The sequence below is a fragment of the Olea europaea genome, chromosome 10, assembly GCF_002742605.1.
Source record: "Olea europaea var. sylvestris chromosome 10, O_europaea_v1, whole genome shotgun sequence".
NCBI classification, from domain to species: domain Eukaryota; kingdom Viridiplantae; phylum Streptophyta; class Magnoliopsida; order Lamiales; family Oleaceae; genus Olea; species Olea europaea.
This window is the reverse complement of record NC_036246.1, coordinates 40957519-40980767: the sequence shown is the minus strand read 5'-3', so window position 1 is coordinate 40980767 and position 23249 is coordinate 40957519. Positions and strand designations below refer to the sequence as shown.

General features: G+C 33.4%; 1 protein-coding gene across 1 annotated transcript; it reads left to right on the top strand.

The window, feature by feature from the left end:
* Positions 1-2149: 2149 nt before the first annotated feature.
* On the top strand, positions 2150-4560 carry LOC111402275 (cytochrome P450 71A1-like). The gene is made up of 2 exons (XM_023030449.1): positions 2150-3205; positions 3861-4560. The coding sequence occupies exons 1-2, from the start codon at positions 2306-2308 to the stop codon at positions 4488-4490; spliced, it is 1530 nt and encodes a 509-aa protein (XP_022886217.1). The 5' UTR covers positions 2150-2305; the 3' UTR covers positions 4491-4560.
* Positions 4561-23249: the final 18689 nt, after the last annotated feature.

Genomic DNA, 23249 nt, shown 5'->3' with positions numbered 1-23249 from the left:
TCCAGCCTCCTGTGAGGGGGGCTGTGAATGGTGGTGTGCATCGTGTTGTGTGCACAGCACCGTTCGATAAAAGAATGTTTAAATCAAAAGTGGAGCCATTACTTCCAAGATATTGAATAATTAAAAATTTAAAAGAAATGCTCATTCACACTAACACTTAATATTTTGATAATATTTAACAACGATAGTCAAAAAATATGTGCTAACAAGAAATATGATAGCTTTTGCTTGATATGATAGAAAAGACTTTTCTCGTCATTTGTCTAAAAAAAGTTGTTCACTTTTAATTTTTTTTGCTTAATATATATTCTTTATGAATCAATTTTAAGTTTAACTTCTTCCCCACTTCATTGTGTTTCTTTCTCCCCTTCGTTCATGTGTTTTACGTTGCCCTAAGTCTTATATTGACGACTAGTTGAGGAGACTCGCGTAACATCGAGTGGGTCTAACTAGCATTAAATGGAGAAATGCAAAAAGAGAATGGAGACGCTGCAAGAACGAAACAAGGGAGGCCCAACAATGGGAGAAAAAATGAGGAGTCACGTTACGTGTACATGAATAGGAGGTCGGGGGTGGGTGGTTTATTTTTGGGGAAAAAAAAAATCAAATGGGCCCCCAGTCCCATGTTAGGGTATGTAAAAACCTTGTGAACTAATTCCAACAGGGAATTAGTCAAAAATGAGATGAATGTTTCAAAATATCAACGGAAAAGGACATTATCTTTTTAAATGAGTGGTGCTACTTGTCATCACTCATGAACATCGACGTATTTAAAAGGGTTTATGTTTGTTTACCTTATTCATTTTCTTCGTAGCATACATTACATTCTATTATACTTCTACAGGCTGCTATAAACAATGTTATTTACATTTAAAAAAGGTATAAAAAACAAATTATGTTTTGACTGTAAAATCAAAAGAAAAAAAATTCAATCCCTTAAGGACATTAAGCAATTGCATACTTATTCCTAGGCAAGTTGTTTAAGTACATTTGAGAAATTATTGAATTGTCTAATTTGTCAATTTGTGATCTTCGATTAGTGAAAAGATATTTTGATATGCAAATTTTGTATATTTCAATTTTGAATTTATGAAAACTGTAAAAATGGGACTATGCAATTCAGGTGATTTGGAAAAGAAATAAAAAAAAGTTAGATGTATAAGCTTTCTTTTGCCATGAAAAGAAATTTAAGAACTTTTATTTGAAAAGAAATACAATATTTGATACAATGTTAATGATGTATTAAGTTAACGAAAATTATTACTTATATTATTTAAGCAAGGGTTAAATTCACCTATGACTACCCAATTTCATATTTAGTGTTACATTGGCCATCAATTGAATTTTATTTTATCATGATCACCCAACTTCATACTTAGTGTCACATTAGCTACCTAATTTGATTTGTTTTATCAAGATCACCCATCATCATAGTTAATTTCAGTCAAGAACCTGACAACTTTATTTAAGAATCAAATTGGGTGGCTGATATGACACTAAGCCCCAGTTTGTTTCTCATTATTTGCTCATTAAAATGAAAAATATGATCGTTATTCATCAAATCAAGCAACTATATTTGACTTTCTATCTCTTGTGTGGAGCCCGTAATGACTATATTTTTCATTCTCATTCTTACATTAATGTGGCTTAAACATCTTACATTAATGTGGCTTAAACAGGGCCTAAGTATGAAATTGGATGGTCATCGTGAAACAAAATCAAATTGGATAACCAATGTGACACTAAGTATGAAGTTTAGTAGACATGATGAAATAAAATCAAATTAGGTGACTAATGTGACACTAAGTATGAAGTTGAATGGTCATCGATTGATTTAACCTTTTAAGCAAAGATATAAAAATTTAGCTCCCGTTTGGCCCCGATTTTCATTCTTATTTTTATTTTCAATCACAAAATTTTTCATAAAATAATATTATACGCAAATCAAAAACTTTTTATTCTTTTTCAATCATATATTTTAAAAAAAAAAATATTATTCAAACCATTAAAATCTGAATAGAATGAGAGTCAAACGGGACTTAATTGTTTGATTTTTTATTTTATTTTAATACATATCCATATCCTTCGTTGAAAATACGTTATAATAGTCGACCTATGTCTCCATTATCAATTTCCCGAGGAACTAAATCAAAATTTCTCAGAACAAGTGGCAGTTGAAAACTGATCATTGACCATACACTAGGAGTTGATTCTTTCACTATAAATATTCCTACCCAGTTCCAGTTGGTTTCTATCACCCAAGTCCACCGTCTCCTCCACTACCACCTCTGCCTCCGCCACCATAATGGAAGCCCCAAGTTGGACTCCCTTTGCAGCAGCATGGTTCACTATTTTGGCTCTCTTACTTTTCTCAAAAATTCTTCGCCGGAAAAAGCTCAATTTACCTCCCGGCCCGAAACCGTGGCCCATAATTGGAAATCTCAACCTCATAGGTCCCCTCCCCCACCGCTCTTTACACGAACTATCCCAAAAATATGGCCCCTTAATGCACCTCCAGTTCGGATCGTTCCCGGTGGTGGTTGGCTCCTCCGTCGAGATGGCCAAGACTTTCCTCAAAACCATGGACGTGACTTTCGCATCACGGCCCAAAACTGCCGCCGGAAAATATACCACCTATAATTACTCCGACATAACCTGGTCCCCTTACGGCGCGTACTGGCGCCAGGCCCGAAAAATGTGCCTGATGGAACTATTCAGCGCCAAAAGACTTGAATCATACGAATACATTCGGGCCGAAGAAATGAACTCCCTTCTCAAAGAACTTTTCCAATCCGCCGGAAAGCCGATTTTGTTGAAAGATTATCTTTCGACGGTGAGTTTGAATGTGATTAGTCGAATGGTTTTGGGGAAAAAGTATTCGGATCAATCGGAGGATTCGATAGTTTCGCCTGACGAATTCAAGAAGATGTTGGATGAACTCTTTTTGCTTAATGGGGTTTTTAATATTGGGGATTCAATCCCTTATATCGATTTTCTTGATTTGCAAGGATATGTTAAGAGAATGAAAATCGTGAGCAAGAAATTCGATGGGTTTTTGGAGCGTGTTCTTGATGAACATAATGCTAGAAGAAAAGCAACTGAAAATTATACAAGCAACGACATGGTGGATGTGTTGTTGGAACTTGCAGAGGATCCTAAGTTAGATGTCAAGTTGGAGAGGCATGGAGTCAAAGCGTTTACGCAGGTATGGATTCATTATTCCTCACTCGTATCGAAAGAGTACTTTATCTCCTAAATGTCAGCTCAACTATTGTGAACATTCTTTTATATCGTAGCTCCAACACTTTTCTCTTAGCTATTCTTGGATTATACACACAAAAGTGATGACTCTAGAAATATTGATAAAATTTCGTAGACATAGTTTTCCTCCAGAGCCTAATCGTCAAATCGTTTTTACTTGCGCCACCCCACCACGGAACCGGTTATCCTATGGTTAAGCAAGCTGGTCCATGTAATCTAAAGTACTTATTGTGGATGCCATGTCGAAAATAGATCGATTTTATATCACCTTTCCATTCAGATCAGTAAAAGAAAGGGACATGCTTGCTGTATGATATGATGTACAGCCTCCTTACACATGGGTTCACCAAGTTTTTAGGGGCTGCACAAGTATGATGTACAACCACCTTAATTCATTATTTTCTAGCTCCTACTTTTTTAAGCATGATATAGTCAACGCCAAAATCGAGATAGGAATAGAAGTTATATTAATTTCTATGAGTATCTATAATTACAAGCAGAGGTACTCTACTTATAGGGAATAAAGATCCTATACAAAATTAAATATGAAAAATTATATGTCATATTGTAATCTTGAATAACTTGATGATTATATTTAGGACTTGCTCGCGGGTGGAACGGAAAGTTCTGCCGTGACAGTGGAGTGGGCGATTTCGGAGCTCCTAAAGAAGCCGGAAATATTCAAGAAGGCAACTGAGGAACTTGATCGCGTAATAGGCCGGGATAGATGGGTGCAAGAGAAAGATATCCCGAGTCTCCCTTACGTTGAAGCTATTGTTAAAGAAACCATGAGGCTACACCCCGTGGCACCAATGTTGGTACCCCGCTTGGCACGCGAAGATTGTAAGGTAGCTGGCTACGACATTCAGAAAGAAACCCAAGTTCTTGTAAATGTATGGACAATTGGAAGAGACCCCGAAATTTGGGAAAATCCAGACGAATTCCATCCTGAAAGATTTGTTGGGAAAAATATCGATGTTAAGGGGCAAGATTTCGAGCTTTTGCCATTTGGTTCTGGTAGGAGGATGTGCCCTGGATACAGTTTGGGACTGAAAGTGATTGAATCGAGTCTTGCTAATTTACTGCATGGATACAATTGGAGATTGCCAGAAAATATGAGGCCTCAAGATTTGAACATGGAGGAAATTTTTGGGCTGTCCACTCCAAGAAAATTCCCACTCGTTGCTGTAGCTGAGCCTAGGCTTCCATTGGATATTTACTCTCTGTGATTTCTAAATATAATGTCGATTAAAACTACGAGCATTAATATCATGCATTTAGTCTTGATAAGGTTATTTCTCTATGTTCGGTTTGAGCCCTAGTGGATCCATAATAACTCGAATGATATGTGAAAATATATAAATATATAATAAAGTATTTTACTTTTGATGCTATGTTTTCATAATAATGGTCTTGCACCGTTTACACACAAAGTTGTCCTCTTAAAAATCTATTACACTGTAGGAACATTACGTTGACTATATACATGTAAACAATATTCGATCAATAATGCTACTGTCACGGTTGCAAATGTACGGGTATATGTCCGGTTTTTTGGGCATCTTCTTACCCCAATTTGGTTATGTAACTTACAATACAAGAGGTTGCACTCTATTGAATGATAGTAACTCTTGGGAAGAGTTAAGGGCAAATCATATGGATTATCTTTTGATTGGTGATGAACGTGTACATGATATAGAAATCATCTCTTGTTGGATGGTTTCTTGGTCCCTAAGCCGGTACATGTAGATTCAATGATATTAGAAGAGGGACATCTTTTGTTGCTAAAATTGTAGTAACAAATACTATTTGTAAACTAGTAGAAATCATGTTAAAAGGTCTTGATCTATGAAAAGACGGAACATTACTAGTTAGTCGTAAAAATGGTGCACTATCAACTTTCAACCAGGTAACTCTCATGTCACATAATGACTTCAGAACCTAGAAGAGATGATGCGTGTAGAAATGTACATTCAAGAAATTCAAAAAAGTAAATGTGAAATATGAGCACTTTTCATATTGAACGCCGTCTCAATGTGTATCGATAGAGAAAAGGCTTTACGGGTGTCAACCTTTTTAAACCACAAGACAAAGATCAAATGGAAACACGAGAATTATTATCATTTATGGGGTGGACAAAAGCTGCTGAGTTGAGTGATGAAAGTGAAAAGGATGTAGCAACGTGTGTTGTGCGATTCTACTATATTTGTGCGGACAATTGAACGAAGGGAACTTTGTTTGCACAGTCAATTGCAGGAGGTTTGCTCATCTCGTGTGACAACACTACAGAGCAACTAGTTTTCCAGGTGGACAACTATGTGACAAGGCTATAAGGAAAGCGGTTGAATTGTAAAGGTTGAACACATGAACCCCAACTTTAAGGGTTCCCCACTGCCTCGTTCTTGGAGTATTATGAGAGAGATTAATCGCGGAATGTGCCCCAATAGGTTAGAGAACAAAAGCTGTCTGACACTTATGTCTCGTGGAATTAAGAAGTTGTTTAAAGCTTTTTATAAAAAAAATTGATAGAGTTTTATAAAAGTTGATGTGTGATTGAAAGTTGATAAAAGTTATGTATCTTATGAAATATGTTACTAAAATTAAAATTAAAATTCGGTCAATTGAAAAGTCAATAAAAACTTCCAAAAAAAAATTAATAATAAATTCACACAAGTATTAAAACTCGATTTTGTGGGCTTACATTCACTTTAGACATCATCAAGCAGTTTATAAAGTGTATTTTACTCAAGGTTAAATATATTCATACCACATTTTTTAATGATCATACTACATCTTAATTGTATAAGAGGTTCATAATCTTTACACATTATGACATGTACGTCTCAAGCTTTTTTCTTCTCATTCTTATTCTTAAATTAATATTAATTATTTTTTATTATGGTTTCTTTTTAAAATTTTCTTTAACATATAGTAAAAGGACTCACTCGTTCATTGTATTCTTAAATAAATAAAACAAACAATAATGTAAAAATACGATTAAATATTTGGCCCTCATTTTAAAGCACTAACAATATTTTTTGACGAAAATCATTATTAAGTGCAAGATTTCTAATCAATAAAATGTTATAAATAAGAAATAGTATTTTGAGGTTATTTCACCTTATTTACTACGTTGATTAGGGTCAAAGAAAATTCCAACAAAATAGACGATTTGATATTGAAAAAACCATACATGGAAAGAAGTCCCACAAATCTTTCTTCACCTATGCGAAGTAAATTCACTCCTATTCAGAATCTTCAAGGACGTCTTTTAGCGGTAATGGTATTTAATCTTATTTACAACAAGTTTTATATATATATATATATATATATATATACACACACACACACACATACACACATAAAAAAATGTAGATACATATTCCTTATTTCAGTTTTGACACCCTCTATGTTTTGACACAGAGGAAGTTTTACTGGGTAAATGGCACAGCATTTACAGACAAAATTGATAACAAATCTTGGTACATGGCTTGCAACAACTGTTATAAATGATCAAATGCTGAATTTGCAGAAAGTTATTTTTGTATTTTTTGTAAGAATCCAAACTCTAAAGCTATTCCTCGGTATATTTTACTTTATTATATATATATATATATATCTTCTTTAATTGTCTTCATCATTTGTCAATATTTAAACCAAATATATTTTAGGGCTAGGGCATATGTACAGTTGTCAGATGTCACAGGTTCCCTTCATGCAAATGCAATTGGTGAAGCGGCAGAGAAGCTTTTATTCACAGATGCACAGTCTTTGATGGAACAAACCGATTCTATAAGAAATTTAATTGAACTTCAACATCTTGCAGCCTAAAACACTTTGCTCAATGAATATTAATTGATCATTCAACATTAATATACATGATTCACAAAAAGCACACTTTGAAGATGTCATCAAGAAAATGCAAAATACTCAACGAGCATTCTACCTGAAAGCAATCCAAACTGAGTCTAATTTATCAAACTATAGATTTGACATTATCTCTGTCACAGATCTAGAAGATACAGACCAGTCAAGTCCAGGAGGAAAAAACCAAGCAAATGTTGATGTTAAATCACGTGGAAAAGATATCTGTATACACTCTTTAGATTCTGAAGAGAATTTATCCCCCCCAGTGAAGAGAGCCCTCTTTAGATCATCAGATGAAGGAAGTGTTTCATTTGATAAAAGCAGCAGTTTGGATGTATCCTCCACAGATCTTTTGGTTCCAAAACAAAAGATAGATTAAAAAAATTATGATTCACGTGTTTATTTTGCTATTTTTGATTGGTAATAGTCCTGGCTTCTCTTTTCTTGAATAGTAATTCTGTTTAGAAAGTGTGAAGCATGTTGTTGTTGATAAATGATGTTTGTAAACTATATTTACATCATTTTATATGGTTGGATAGCAAGTAATTTGGGTAATGAAAAATGTCAACAACATTAATCCACACATTTGTATTTTGTCGAATTAGTCTTTACTTTTGTTTTCTTCATCATTAGTATAATTTTATTTGAAAATTGCCAACCACATTCTTATTGACAAATGATGTATGTAGGCTAACATTGACATCATTTATACTTAAACTCTATTGTATAGTTGGAGAACAAAATATGTAATTCCACAGATGTGAAACCGCTTACAAAACATTTCTATTTTCTGTCTTTCATTTACTTTCGATTACTCCTCAATTCCAAAAAATTTCAAAGACTAAGGTATGAAATTTCCAATTTTTCTGGCGAGAAGAATAAAAGTAAATAGTAATGAATAGTATATATATATATATTTTTTAATTTTTAAAACTAAATAGTAATGAATTTTTTTTTTTAAAATCTATAGATAGATGACAAGTTCATAGAATGTGATATTCATAATACACATACAACCCAACTTCATATATATTTAATATTTATTTTATTTCAATCTAATTTTTTTTTTTAAATTCAGCTGGTAAGTGAATTGACAGCTTTTGCATTCCAGTATTTGTAAGTGCAAAAATGCCTGGAAATACGTAAGGTGAAAATACAGTAAATTGTTTACAAATAGGGTAGATATAAATAAGGTAAATTGTAAATACTAATGTACAAATATGGTAATTACAATAAGTTGTTTACAAATATCTTGCCAGCATTTACAAATTCTTCACATTACAAATTATTCACATTTACAATCAAAAACTAATCAGGAACTACGAGGATGTAAAAAATATTGATTATAACAAATGTCTACAGCAATCTTTCTTCTATATATACTCATCCTATCTGCATCAACTGTTTCCAATGGATAGCTTAAAATAAAGTATTCTATGTATTTGAGTAAAAATACTAAAGAATTTGCCCTGTATAAAAGAATTGTTTTTTGTTAGACAAAATAAATAATATAAAGGTAAAATCATAAATCAGAAAAGAATAAATGTTGTCAATTTAAATGCATTAAATACATACATGTTACCTCTGCAAGGTAGGTAAGGTATAATTTTCAAATTTAGCCTTTTGTTTCTCTGCTTCCTTAAATCCAGTCTCCTAAAAGAAAAATTGCTAGAATTCAATGAAATTTGGACTATTTCAACTAATGACTTTATTTGTTCCTTGATTTCTTCTGATGTATGAGACTGCTCGCTACAATAATATATTTGAACTTTCCATTCTAGAAAATTAACAAGACAGAGATACCAATTTTTTTCGGATATGAACACATAATTAATAAATAGTTGCAAGCTATCCATGAATGTCCAGCCACCGACAAATCACCATTCATGTATTGCTGCAAAGTCACAGATGTTGCCACATCAATTGGGCAGCACATACATGTTCAAATTTGAAGTCTAGGATTACATATTCTTTGGAAAGCCAACTGCAACCTTCATTAATCAGCTCTCTCAATAGCTTTAATTTCATTTTTATATGGTAATACAATAAATGGAAATAAATTAGATATCTTCAACATAATAAAATTAATTAAGCAAGAGATATAAACTTCACTAACCGCAATATTGATATCTTTCGTTGCATCCATTATAGTTTTTATTGTATCTCTTCCATATAAGTTCTCTATTCCTACGATCCTCCAATATGCACAATATATATTTTTTAGTTTAAATTAATACTAAATCAATGTAATACAATAATAAAATACAATCAAATTTCTTACCCGGATGAATTCTACACCACCCAATTTCTTAATGTTCTGTATCTTTTCATGAGATAGTCTTCTAATAGATTACCTGAATACTTCATTTTCTTATTTTTCTTTTCTTTTCTTTTCTAGATGTTCCCACCTCTTCGCTTTCTTGAAATAGTACTTTCTTGCCACTGCTAGAACCAGGAACATCCTGCAGCTGTGAACAAGCAATGCCTTCCAATTTTGATTCCAAATCATCTAATCGAGTCATCACATTTTCGTGTTTATCGTCAATATATATCTTCATTGAAGCAAAATTACTGTCCATCTAGGACTGCATGGAAGCAAAATTATTGTTCATATAAGACTGCATTCCCAAGTACTGATATTGATACCATTTTTGTTGTTGTTGATACATTCCTTGATATTGCGCTTCATGTCATTTCTGTTGTTTTTCAAACATTTCTTGTTGTTGATCAAGAAATGCTTGATAACGAGCATCCTATTCTTTTGTTTCTTCAACAATACGATAGGAATGCATACCAGATTGGAAGCCCAAATGCTCGTGTTGATCTTCGTACCATTTTTGATGTTTTTCAAACATATCTCTCTGGTTTTAAAAAGTTTCCGCTTCCTGTCTTCTTCCTTCATCAACTATGTCTGTCTGAAGATTATGACACATGCCAGACATATCTGACACTACATGCTGCCTATACATACCGAACATTTCTTCCATTTCTTCTCTTCTTACATAATTAAAATCAAGAGAAGAACCAGACTCTTGAACTCCAGTTGAAATCTGCGCTCTTGAAGTACCAGCAAAACCTGTGTCTTCCTCCTCCATACGATGTCAAATTTGTTCCTCCTCCGTATATTGTGGAATTTCTTGTGGAATTTGTTGATGTTTATTCTCAAATTCTCTACCAACAATACCATCTAAAATAGTATGTTGGTTATCAGTTGGTAATGATAGAGTCATATACCAAACTTTATCCAATTCCTCTTCAGTAGGTACTAACATTGCAATTACTTCAATCTACAAATATATAAAAAAAAAAAAATATATATATATATATATATAAAACTTTTCTCTCCCACTATTAAATAATTAAATAATTGATAGTTAAATATATATCTAAAATTATCATACTTCTTGAGTCGTCAAAAATTGCTTTACTTTTCTCTCACTTAATATTTTTTTCGGCTTCCATTTATGCATTCTTGGAGCCTGCACTGTCTTATACATACATCGGCCAAATTTGTCTCCAATTTGAGGAAACACTTCATATATCCAAAACTACAGCAGATGATTCAAAATCAATATTAACATACGTATAAAATCAACATATAGAGTAAATAAATTAAAAAGAATTACCTAAAAATCAAGGGGATAGCCATGTAGTATATATTTACATTTATTTTGGCCTACCTGTTGCATTCTTTGTATTCTTTCAGTATATAATTGTTGCAACGACTTCAACAAAACAAAGTATGCCTTACGGCCCTAAGGATATAGCAAAAAATCATTCAGCTGCTCAACCATGCCTAAAGTTCTGTAATCAATATATCTTTCTGTTAGTGTTAAAACACATTCTACCAACATCACCAATCCCAATTTTAATTTATCATCCGAATCTTCACACAATTGGAATGCATCATAAAGCATTCTCATGTTGATTCTTTTTTTGCCTTCAAAATATTGATCTCTAAGTCGAGAATTATTGGGATTCAGATTAACAAATTTTTCGTGACTAGGTAATCCTGTAATTAGACAAAATTCTTGCAGAGCAAAATGAGCAAAATGATCCTCGAACCTCATCCACACCTCATTCCTTTTACCACAATCAACAAACCTCATTATAAATTTATGTATTAATTTACTGCTGATTTTTTCTTCATCTCTATACATAAATCCATAGAGAATCCATAAAAACTGCTATCACTAGAGATTAAAAGTGATTGGTCATCTGCTTGAAGCAATGTTATACAATCTTTTTCATACCGATAATTCGGGTATTGAGTGATGGTACTAGAAAACCATTGGTTTGGTGACAGTACATAGTCTAGAGATATCTGCACAAATAATAGAAATGAAAAATGTCACAAATAATAGAAATGAAAGATGTCATAATATATACCAACATATCTTCCTAATTTCATGTAAGTATATATCATATATATCGTAATGTAACTATCGTCTAAGTTGGAAGAAAAATTACTATCAATCATCACATTTAATATATATTTCTAATTCTAAGATTTTGTTCCAATTTATATAAAAATCATTGCGTCAAGACGTATTTCGAAAAAGAATGCAAGTGCGCAGCCCCCGCACAGATCTGTGCGGGGAGTCCGCACAGATCTGTGCGGGGAGTCCGCACACATCTTTGCCAAGCTTCCCACAGATAATTTTATCATCTTCACCATTTCTTCCCACACCAAGCTTCATTTTTCACAAGAACTTCACCTTCCTTCCACAAATATCAACATAAATTATTCATATAAATAACATTTATTCATAGAAATCAACTTACCTTAGAATTTGTTGAGATGAATGAATTGACAGATGAAAATGCTATGAATTTGATATCAACAAAGGAAGTATAAAGTTGAGGTCACAAATAAATGAAGTAGGTTAGGTTGGTGAAATAGTATATTTCTTTCTGCAAGAATCTTTCCTATTTTGGCATTTATCTGTCCAATATTCTCTTACAATAATTTGACTACAATTCCCACTTACTTTCAAACAAAACCCATTTCTAATATTCATATTTATTTAAATGAAATGTCTTTAGCAAAATCTTTAAACATGAGATAGTGTGTATAATAAAAAGTCAATCTTTAAAATTATCCTCCAAAAACTCTTTCAATTAACATTTTAATTCATAAAATTCTCTCATTACATTTAAAATGTTTTCAATTTTCAATGTAAGAAATTAATAAAATAATCTAAAGAAAAGTTGGTTAGAAGAAAGGAAAAAGAAAATTAAATTATTCTTTACTAAAGCAAAATTATAAATTAACTTTTACTTATATTCCCACAATTTTAAATCTAATTTTTACTAACTACCAAAGAAGATTGATGCCAAAACATTTACTCCAAACTTCGAAAGCATAATCAGCCAAAAAAACTAAAATATCTCTACACCACGCTAATAAAAGCAGATTAAATACAATAATCGTGCAACGCACGTGCTATCGACTAGTACGTATACTTGAGTTGAGAATTGGGCTTGTTTGGACCACATTAATATAAGAATAAAAATAAAAAAGGAAAAATTTCATAAGTAAGATTTTAAATATCACACATTTCAAAATTGAGAAAACAAGTTTCAAATTTCAAAAATTATTTTTTTATTAAAACTTATTTATAATTTCATTAATTAATTAATTATTTTATTAATTAAATATATTTAGATCACGAATCTGTACAATTTGATCACAAATTAGCGATTTAATTAGTCACTTATTATTTTTTGATTACAAATCAAAAATTTTATGTCACATTGTTTTACGATCACAATTCAAAAATTTTGTATGTCACAGTTTGTTCATTGGTCACAAATCAAAAAAATTAATTAGTCACAAATTATTTTTTAGTCACAACTAATCAATTTATTGGTTACAACTTTTTTTTTTTTTTTTGTCACAACTCAAAAATTTCATAGGTCATATATTATTTTTGGGTCACGAATAAAATTTTTTATACAAATTATTCATTGGTCATAATTCATTTATTCATTACAAATTATCAAATTAATTGGTCATGGTTAATTTCATCGGTCACAAATCAAGTCACGATTTATTTGCAAAAAATACCACCATATTACCAACCACGACCACCACACAACACACAAACGCAAAAATCAACCAAAATAATGTTATCACACAACCAGACTTGGACTTCGCAACAACCTTAACATAACGCCATCACTAACACCAACTCACTGGATCGCTGCAGCACCAAAACACCTGATATCGCACACGTGACCACCATTGTCACCACTACCAAACTAACCTAAAAAATCTACCTCAAAACCATCGTGACCACCGCTAGCACCACCACCCACAACTGCCTGAACCATCACCCCTGCCATAACCACATTCAACACAAGCCAACAACAAAACACAAACTTGCCCCCAACCCAACACAAACGCATCGCCATAAAGAAATAAAATGAATTGCAAAAAGCTAGAAATCGAAATCACAATTCTGAAAGTTTCTTTTGAATTATTAATTAGGATAATATCACAAATCACCACCAGCCACCACCCCAGATTCGACACCCAGCATCTTATCTCACCATCAGATGCATGATCAATCACCACCAGCAGCAGATCTGACAGTGCTAGCCATCACCACAAGTAGAGGTATCGCTGCTGATTTGGGCAACAATAGAGCTCCACCTCGCTAGGCGTAGTTGTGCCGTTGCCATTGAGGAGCAGTAAGGTATCGCCGCTCCCAACGCCTCACCGTCTACATTAGCGATTAGATGACGAGGGAGACTCAGCGATGCACGACTGTCCCTTGCCGCCACCAATAAGGGATCCTGACTAGATGATGGTGGAGAGGGAGGGAAGAATGGAAACCGGGAGAGGAGGAGAAAGTGGGAGAAATAATTTACGGTTTGGGTAAATGTATTAGGGTTTGGGTTGAAAAAACTTATTTGTGAAAATTGAAACCTTCCATCTGATTTTAGAACACGGGCTTTTTAAAGTTGGGTTTTGTGTAATTTTCACAATAAAAAAATATAACGATTACGGGCTCTGCACAAGAGACTTTCAAATGTGATGATTTGATATGATGAATAATGGTCATTTTTTTTTATTTTAATAATGAGTAAATAATGGAAAACAAATTGAGACTTGCTATTCAAAATTGATTGTTCAATTTGTTTTCAACAAATGAATAATTGACACATCATTTTACACTTATTTTTTAGCATAAGTGGTAGTGCGAAAAAAAAGGACATATTAATTTAAAGTGATTTGTCAATGAATTATTAGATAAACATTAAATTGAACAATCAATTTTGAATAACATATCTCAACTCCATGTATTTAGCCTTAGCTTGATACCCTTTATTATTATTTTTAATTTATTTGTACATTCACACAATAAAATATTATAACGTAAATTCAAATTTTTTATTTACTTTTAACAACACATTTTCTAAAAAATATTATTCAATTATATGTTTTTCACCAAGCAAGGGCTTATTCAATTCCATTATGATATGGTGCTGCATTAGAATCAAAGGATAACTGATGGCTTCAAAAAACATCAGAAGTATTTGATGAGATAGTCATTATCATTATCATACATAGTCATGACTCCACTCAATGGTGACAAGCACGGGGCATCGATTTGATGGGCACTATGGTATGTCACAAATTCACAGTTCTAATATCCGAGATCGAGTACAAGAACCTCAATTGGTGGGACAACCTAAAAAGTGTAGAAGAAAAAGGAGTATTAATCTACTCGAGATGCAAAACAGGGGAATGTGAACCCTATGGTTATGATGAATTATTATCTATTATGCTAAAATTTAAATAAAATTATTGTTATCTTTAAACTCCACGAAACATTGATTGAATATTCATTCATGACACACATGTATTTGTTGATTGAAAGTGACTGCTGCTCATCTACAGCAGAACTTACTTATAAGTAGTGCTGTCAACAAGTCTAGTCGAATCGGCTCGAGAGCTGAAACTCGAGGCTCCGACTCAATCGAGTAAAATGGACCAAGCTTTTTTGCAAGCCTAAGCTGAGCTGAGCTGAGCTTTTGCTCAACCAAGAAATAAAGCTCAACCCGAGCTTTTGGCTCAAGCCGAGCCGAGCAAGCTCAACCTTTTTTTTTTTTTTTAAAATAGATAAAGGCAGCACCGTACTTCCCAAAAAAGTGCTGCCTTTTCTAAGGCAACAATCTGCTGCTTTTAAATATATATATATATATATTTGGTTAAATTAGGCCCGTGAGCCGTAGTCGGCTTGGGCTGGGCCCAACACTCCAAGATGGGGCTTGGTCTGAGCCTCCAGTTGGGCCAGCTCGGGCTTTTTCAGGGTCAAGCCACAAGCAGTTCGAACTAACAAGATCAATTGACATTCCTACTTATAAGCTATGCCAAACGATCTTTTGAGCTCCTTTGTTTTTGGTTACTACAGAGAGCGACATTAAGAGGAGAAAATATTTGTCTCAATTTTCTGACCCAAATTGCAGTTTAGTCATTTAACTTTTTGGAAAAATAATATTTACGTTCTTAACATTTCAATTGTACAATTGGTCGTTAAGCGTAATTTCTGTCTAATCATAGATAAAGTATACTTGTTCATGATAAATTTTTTTTATTTTTATTTTTATTTTTTATTGGGAACTAATTGGGTTAGAGATTTATTAAGGATTTGAGTGTGGGAAAAGCTAAGAGGAATGAGAAAAATAAAAATCATTATGCTTAATATTGATCATCGATAAAGCGCTACATAATTTTAAAGTTCAACTCGATCTAACTAGAGCATGAAAAGACGGAAATGAAGCCGATCTGGATAATTATTTTGACTGGTTTGCAAGGAAATCGATCATAACCCGTCCAATCAGGTCAATTTTTGGGTAGAATCGATCAGTCGAATTCTATTTGAGCTATCGATTCAAAGATTTCTTCATCAAATTTTTTTACCATTTGTGGTTGGATTGGGGCTTCAAACCAATGTCCTTGTTGTAATTAGCTCTGTGAACCACACTTGTTTACTATAACTTGCTTGTTTATCATCAGACTCCAATTAATGTGATGTTACATTTTTAATCATTAGTCTCTCGACTCAAGATATATAACATAATCAAATGTTCTCTTTCATTTTTTTTCTTCTCTCTTATTTTCAATCACACAATCTTCCATAAAATAATATCATACTTAAATTGAAAATTTTTCATTCTTTTTCAATTGCACATTCTTTAAAAAAAATTACTATTCCAAACATTAAAATTTGGAAAAAAAAATGATGGCCAAACAAGGGCTAAATATATTGACTCATTCATGTTACTATAAATAATTGTAAGTAATTCACAAACTGCAAAATCATAAAATAAGAATGTGAAAATCAAGATAAATGATAATGAAAAAAAAAAGTGAGAAATAACATAATAAAAATAAAATAAAAATACTAGAAGAAAAAAAGGAATTAATTGTAATGAAGGTCCTCAAAATTTGCTCAACTGTACATGTATCCTCAAATTTTTCATCGCATTGTTATCCTCATGTCTTTGATAACAGTGTTTATTCAAAAAAATGTGTTAGGAGTACATACAAAGACTTATTTATACTCATATTTTTAAATAAGAAAAAAAGTAACAAATACACAAAGTAAAATAAAATATTTGCCCCCCATTTCAAAGGAACTAACAAAATATTTGGACAAAAATCATCATCAGAGATAAAATGTGCTAATTAATTTAAGGTTGAGTACAAAATGCAATAAAAATAAATTGACATAAGTGCAAAAAATTAAAGATTTATGATTTTTATTGCAATTAAAATATGGCGTAATCAGTAAAAATTGTGTTGCTAATATTGTTTCGCGCGGGTAGTCGCTAACAATTAAAAAAAGATCAGACGATTGTGTAAGGAACAAACCTCTTGAGACAAAGTCCCAAAAAGGGGTGTTTTATTGGCGATGACTTTACAATTGGAATTAAACAGAATGCCTCCAAGGGACGCAAGCACACGAGTACTGAAAAGAAATGTTTTAGTCTAAACTAAGAAATTGAAATTACATATTCTCTGTTTGAGAGTGTTTGATTCGGGGTCTTGTGCTTTATGTCTTTTCTTCCTTTTATAATTTCTTAATGATCTCTTTGTGATCAACCGCTTAGAAACTGCTTAATTGCTTTATAACTGTCCACTTTTTTCATGGTGGCCAACTTATCGTGGAACTGCCGTCTCTAACTGCTGCCACTACTTTTTATCGTTCAACCGTCTGCAACGGAACTTCTTGAATCGTGGAACGTGATAAGATTACTTAATAACTGCTTGGATAACTACACTTTTGGATAACCATAACATCTTATGTTTGCTAAGATCCTGGGCGATTCGAAGGTTTGGGCGAGAATAGGGTCATAACCCTGGACGACTGCAAGGCACTTCATTCGCTCAGATCTTGGGCGTCTTGCAAGTTTAGGCGATGGTGTTACCGCGTTCGTGGGCTTCCACTGCATTCATTAATAACCCCATTTGGGCCTTTATCCTGAATTGCCCAATTGGGTTTCATTCTTTGGGCTATTCGATTTGGACTGCACTTTTAGCGTGTCAACAATTACCCCCAATATGGCAGAATTAATATCAATTATTAATTTTTGCCATATTCACTTTGTGTTTCCCAACAACATTTGAAATTCCCAAAAATTTCAATTATTATTTTCTTCCATAGCCTGAAAAGGCGTGACGTTGCAAACACTTATATCCCTCAAATACACGTCATTTCATCGTACCACTAAATCACGCCTCATTGTTTCGCGCTTCTCTCTCGCAATATTACTGTTCATCTTCTTGCTTCTCTGCTATGTTTCTCAAGCAAACTTCAACAAAACTTTATTTCGTTCCCAATGGCTGCTTCACAATCCCAATCCGGTGACTCTTTTAGTTTTGAAGACTTCCAGAAAATCTTCACTCAGCCATATATAACTCCGAACTTCCTTGCACCAGCCAATGCTGAACTCAATGAGTTCTATATTGGTCCTTCATTCAACAACGCCAAGGCTGTCGAACAAGTGGCAGTGGGCTAGCTATTCCCTTGTACTCAAAGCCCTCCGTTTCTAAACTCTTTGCTGCTAAGGCCGCTTCGCGAAAGAGATATTCGCACTTGGCCTAAATTTGATGTTGTTTTCCGTAGATGGCATGCTCGCCTTGTGGGCCATGGTCTTACCAAGACAATTTTTGATAGTACTAGGATTTCTGATTTGTTAGAAATCTCTCTTCAACCCTCTATTTTTGATCCAATGCTTTTCCCTATTGCTTTAAGTTTTTGGTCCTTTGAGTATAATACTTTTGTTTTCCCTCTTGGTCAATATCACGAGATCTATAGTCTATTTTGGAAAAAGTGACCTTCGTCATTCAATTTTTTGTGAAAAATTACCAAACAAAATCAAAAACCCCAAAATCGAAGATCACAATAATACTCTAATCATCACTTTCTCCCACTTCCCGCTCCCCACGCCACCCCTCCATCCCTTACTTGAGGCATGGAAACTGCGAAAGGAACAATCTTGGTACAAAGTCATGAACAACTTACTTTATTTTGTTGTAGTTTTTCTCCAGCTGCTTTTTAAGAGCTCTTTCCCTCTCACCCTTCGGATTCAACGAGCCAAATCAACGCATCAAGCTACGATATGCAAAAAATATTAATATTTTTATAATTGCTTCAATCACATAAAGTATAAGAAACACGCCTTTAGGGTCCTGCAAATGATCGGCAAGTGGAGAGGCGAAATTGAAATTTGTCGAAATCAAGTCGAGGCTGGAACCCCTACAGCTGAGATTTTGCCGGAGAAGAAGGACTCAGCGACGGTCGATTCTGCTGCGTACGGTGGGCTTCAATCTTGTAGCCTTAGATCTCCTCGCATGAGATGATTCGTGAGAGGTTTTTTGCATTTCGGGCGAGGTAGCTGTGAGGGGAAAATAGTGGTAGGGTTTGAGGTGAGAGTGAAATTGTATTCGGGTGTGATGCATTTGGGACCGATTCAAAAGACTACACCCGTTTTTTATTTTCTTGGACACATCAGCGTGTAAACCAGCAAGTCAACCGGCAAATACGTGTAGCAGGATTGATGTTTTTATCTTATATAGCGAATATGAGGGTTGTTGAGACGTAATTTTCAAGGAACTTGGCTAGGCTTTGAAATTAATATATATATTCTAATGATGTGACCAACTGGTAAGTGTGAAATATCTAAGCCACCAAAATTTGACTTTTGTTAGTATTTTATTGAAAAGAGAAACAATGAAGATGAACGGCACGACAGAAGGAGAGAATATAATTCCAGATTTTTGTGTGTGAAACTTAATCAAGAATTGTGCAAGACTTTTGGAATTAATCACGAACCATCGTCAATTTATTGGAAGATTCACAATACACGTGGAAGGAAACAAAATACAATTGTAGGGATCGTGTGGTGAAAGTCAACAATAGCACGTGAGATTTTTTATCTTGTTTATTGTAAGTAAATCGTGAGATTTATTTTTTTATTTTTTATTTTTTATCTTATTTGTGTATAAATTATATTCAAATAACATACATTTTATATACATAAATCGAACCGAATTTTAACTTATCAAAATTGAATACGTAAAGTAAAAAATACAAAATGCAAAAATATGAATATGGTTGAGACAAAAGTTCAACTCTTTCTAGTTAAGACGATAATACCCCACACGGGTGCTAATGATTTTTCGACATTCGTCTCCTAAAATACAACGATCATATATTGTAATAAGAGCACCCCAAATTACATAGATCAATGAACCTACCTTTGTATTAAACCATCTTTATTTGAAATTTGACTCCAAATAAATGCAGGATTTTGAAGTGAATATGCATTAGTATAATAATGCAACCATGAAGTGAATTAATTAATGAAAACAAACACGAGGTTTAAATATAGATGTAAAAAAGATTTGTCTCAAAAGACACAACTATTGAAATTAGTCTTAATATTTGAAGTGATATATCTGTTAGAAAATAATAATGCCAAAAGTCACAATCTTTCATATAGAAAAACATACATTTTTAGCCAATTCATTTTTTAGAATATCCATAATATTCTATGTAATTTTTCCAATAATTCACATATTTAAATGAATTAAATTTGGCTTAATTTTCTATTCACAGAAGAACAATTTTCACTTAAATAATTAAGAATTGGTCAAAACCAATTTTATATACAAATTTTCAGAAATCCCCCACATGAATGAAAATTAATACAAATGACTATGCTGACGCTAAGTTCAAGCGGAAAGCCATTGCATCTGGATATGCACCTTATGAATTTGTCAAAGATATATGCATCATTAAAAGTATAACTTAACCTGAGTCAATTTGCAGATATCACTTTTCTTATCATAGGAATGACTGGGAGTTAATTTCAAGTGCTCATTGAATTTTCATAACTTATTTATCCCATTGCACTTGACATCTCCAGTCAATAAGGTTGGATTACCATTACAAAATTTTTTACGTAGGCTTTTAAGCACATTCTCTTCAATATGCAGCATACTTGATCTCTCGAAAAAAAATTTCTTAATGGATCCACGAGTTTACACCATTTGAGATTAACTACTTTATGGTATTATGTCTATGACGATATCTCTTAACCTTACCGCTATGATTGACTATGTATCTGACTAAATATAACTAGCTATTACAATCCATTCATTTAATAGACACAAACAGGCACCAATAAAGGAATCCTCCACAAATATATGAAGTCACACGCTTCTGTCCAGCTTTATCTAAAGTTATATTCTCTTCTAATTTCACAATTTGTTAGAAGGATTTCTAACACATCACTGCACTAGCCATAGTAAGACAATTTTAATAATGAATTTTGAATAATTGATAATAGGTATTCAATTTACAATTGAACTAGTATCAACTACAATCTAGTTCAACTTATGAATATTCTTCAAATATTCCAATTTATTATTGCATGTCCAATACAAATGCAATAATCGTCTTTCATATAATTTTATCCACTTTTGATTTAGAGTGCACATGTTTGTGAACCATCATCATTCTTCTAAAACTATTATATGAGTTCTCTACCTTTTTCCTGCATAGAAATTATTTTTATTACTTATAAGATATAGAGAATGTAACTTATAAAATAAGTTACCCCCACAATTCTTCAATTAGAAATACATGTGCAAGTGATAACGAATCTTGGGTAAGGCTCGAACTTTGAATTCATTAACTCTTTTAAAAGCTCGATTCATTTATCCATTTCATATATTCCACCTCAAATCATATAACAATGATTATGATTAACAATGTCATGTGAAAGTTCAACAATGTCATGTGAAAGTCGATGAACTTTCGTATTTGTGTGGCCAACTCTTACTTTTGTGTTGCCCACTCACACAATATACCAATGAAATGGTCCCAATAAAATATGGCTATAAATTGCTTCTTTTCAAATGCCACGACAAAGTGAGAATAAACCAATTCATTTATTTCTTGTACAAATATGTACAATCTTCTTTCAATTTGTAGTATTCTCTAATGACTTAAGAGTACGTTACTGCAAATCTAAAAACTACCATGTATGTGTCTTTTCATCTTCTCAATCAGAAACATGCTACATGGGTTTCCATTCTATTTTCTTTAACAATACATTTCAGCCCCCATCAATTGGAGATGAACAAACAATAACGTTCATTCTTATGCATTTCAGCATAAAATCCAGATGCCCTGTGATTTAGTATTCAATTCGTATGATCACGTGTTCAGAAACTACACTGTGATCCCATCTTCACGAATCAGGATATAATAAAATAAAATGAACATTATCTGTTAATGGTCCCCTTTACATTCTCCTTATTTATAATAAGCCGACAGTTGGGCAACTCCCTCCACCGCCTCTCATCACCGATTGGCCTCATGTTCTCAACAGCCCCGAAGAAGCCTCATCAGGAACCGAATAGATGGGTTCCAATGTTTTCCTTCCATGGCTGACAAGGAAGTGCATTTGCGAGTTTTAGATTGGGAGAAAAAGTTTCCTATATTATAAACAAAAAATTATTTTCATTCCAAGCAATGGACATCCTATCCTACATATATAAAAGAAAGAGTGGAGCATAGGCGAGACAGGCGATAAAAAAATTGTATCGTCCCAAGCCAATTAAAATTTTTTCTTCTTTTTTTTGTTTTTTAACTCGAAAAGTGGAGAAGGTGAGCCATTCTTTTTACGGTACAAATGGATAAGGTGAACCATTCTTTTTACAGTACATATTTGTCCCCCCCAGGGCACATCTCCAAGTGATAAAAGGAGAAGGTGAAGAAATCCAGCTTTGTTTGAGGTTGCCGCGTCAAGGGTTCGAATCCTGAAATATGAATTTGACTCTTGGATAAGTGCAAGTGTACAAACAGTCTTCCACCTCGTACCCTTGAAGGCATAACCTGCGATTTACCTCCCTCACGATACTCCAGAGCAGAGGCGGTGGGAGACCCTTAAGGTTGGGGTTCAACCTTTTTATTTGTCCTCTTTATCCCTTTTGTCACAATCTCACGCAACCTTTTAGACAAAGAAACTCACGACTGAAAAGTGCGAAGTTTTCAGACAACCTAGCCCTCAGTTTGTGATTTTATTAGTTCTTCCTGTATTTTGTCATTTGGTAATTATCTACTTTTTATTTCTTTATTTTCAGGCTCTGAGGATTTGATTTGTGTGAATGGAAGAAGCACCTGTTGTCTGTTGATTTTGTGTTGATTCTCTTCGAGCGGCTTTGAAGGTAAGGTGGGTGATTAAATTTTTTTGACATGTCTGAATTTTATGTTTTCCTTTTCCTTAATGAGAATTTTTCAGTACTTCAATGGCCATAATTCAACCGTTTTGAGTTACCCCTCACATTTGTCAATTTTCTTCATCCTATTTAACCTTATGGAACTTGATTGGGCATGGCTTGATTGCTCCGTGCGGCACGAAGCAACAGCTCCATGTTGGACATGAAGCAGGCTCCGTGGATGGAGCTCTTGCTCCGTGCTGCGTAGAGCGCTTCGCCCACTGTGTAGGTTTTTCTTTTTTTCCTCATTGTGAGCTTTGATTTCATGTTCGTAAGCTATTAATACTTTTGGGTCAGTTTCCATGATGGGGTAACG

What these genes read in the sequence shown, in the direction of transcription:
- LOC111402275 (XM_023030449.1), top strand. Translation starts at nt 2,306, where the DNA reads ATGGAAGCCCCAAGTTGGACTCCCTTTGCAGCAGCATGGTTCACTATT. An exon ending in GAGTCAAAGCGTTTACGCAG is followed by an intron (nt 3,206 to 3,860) that starts GTATGGATTCAT and finishes GATTATATTTAG; the next exon opens with GACTTGCTCGCGGGTGGAAC.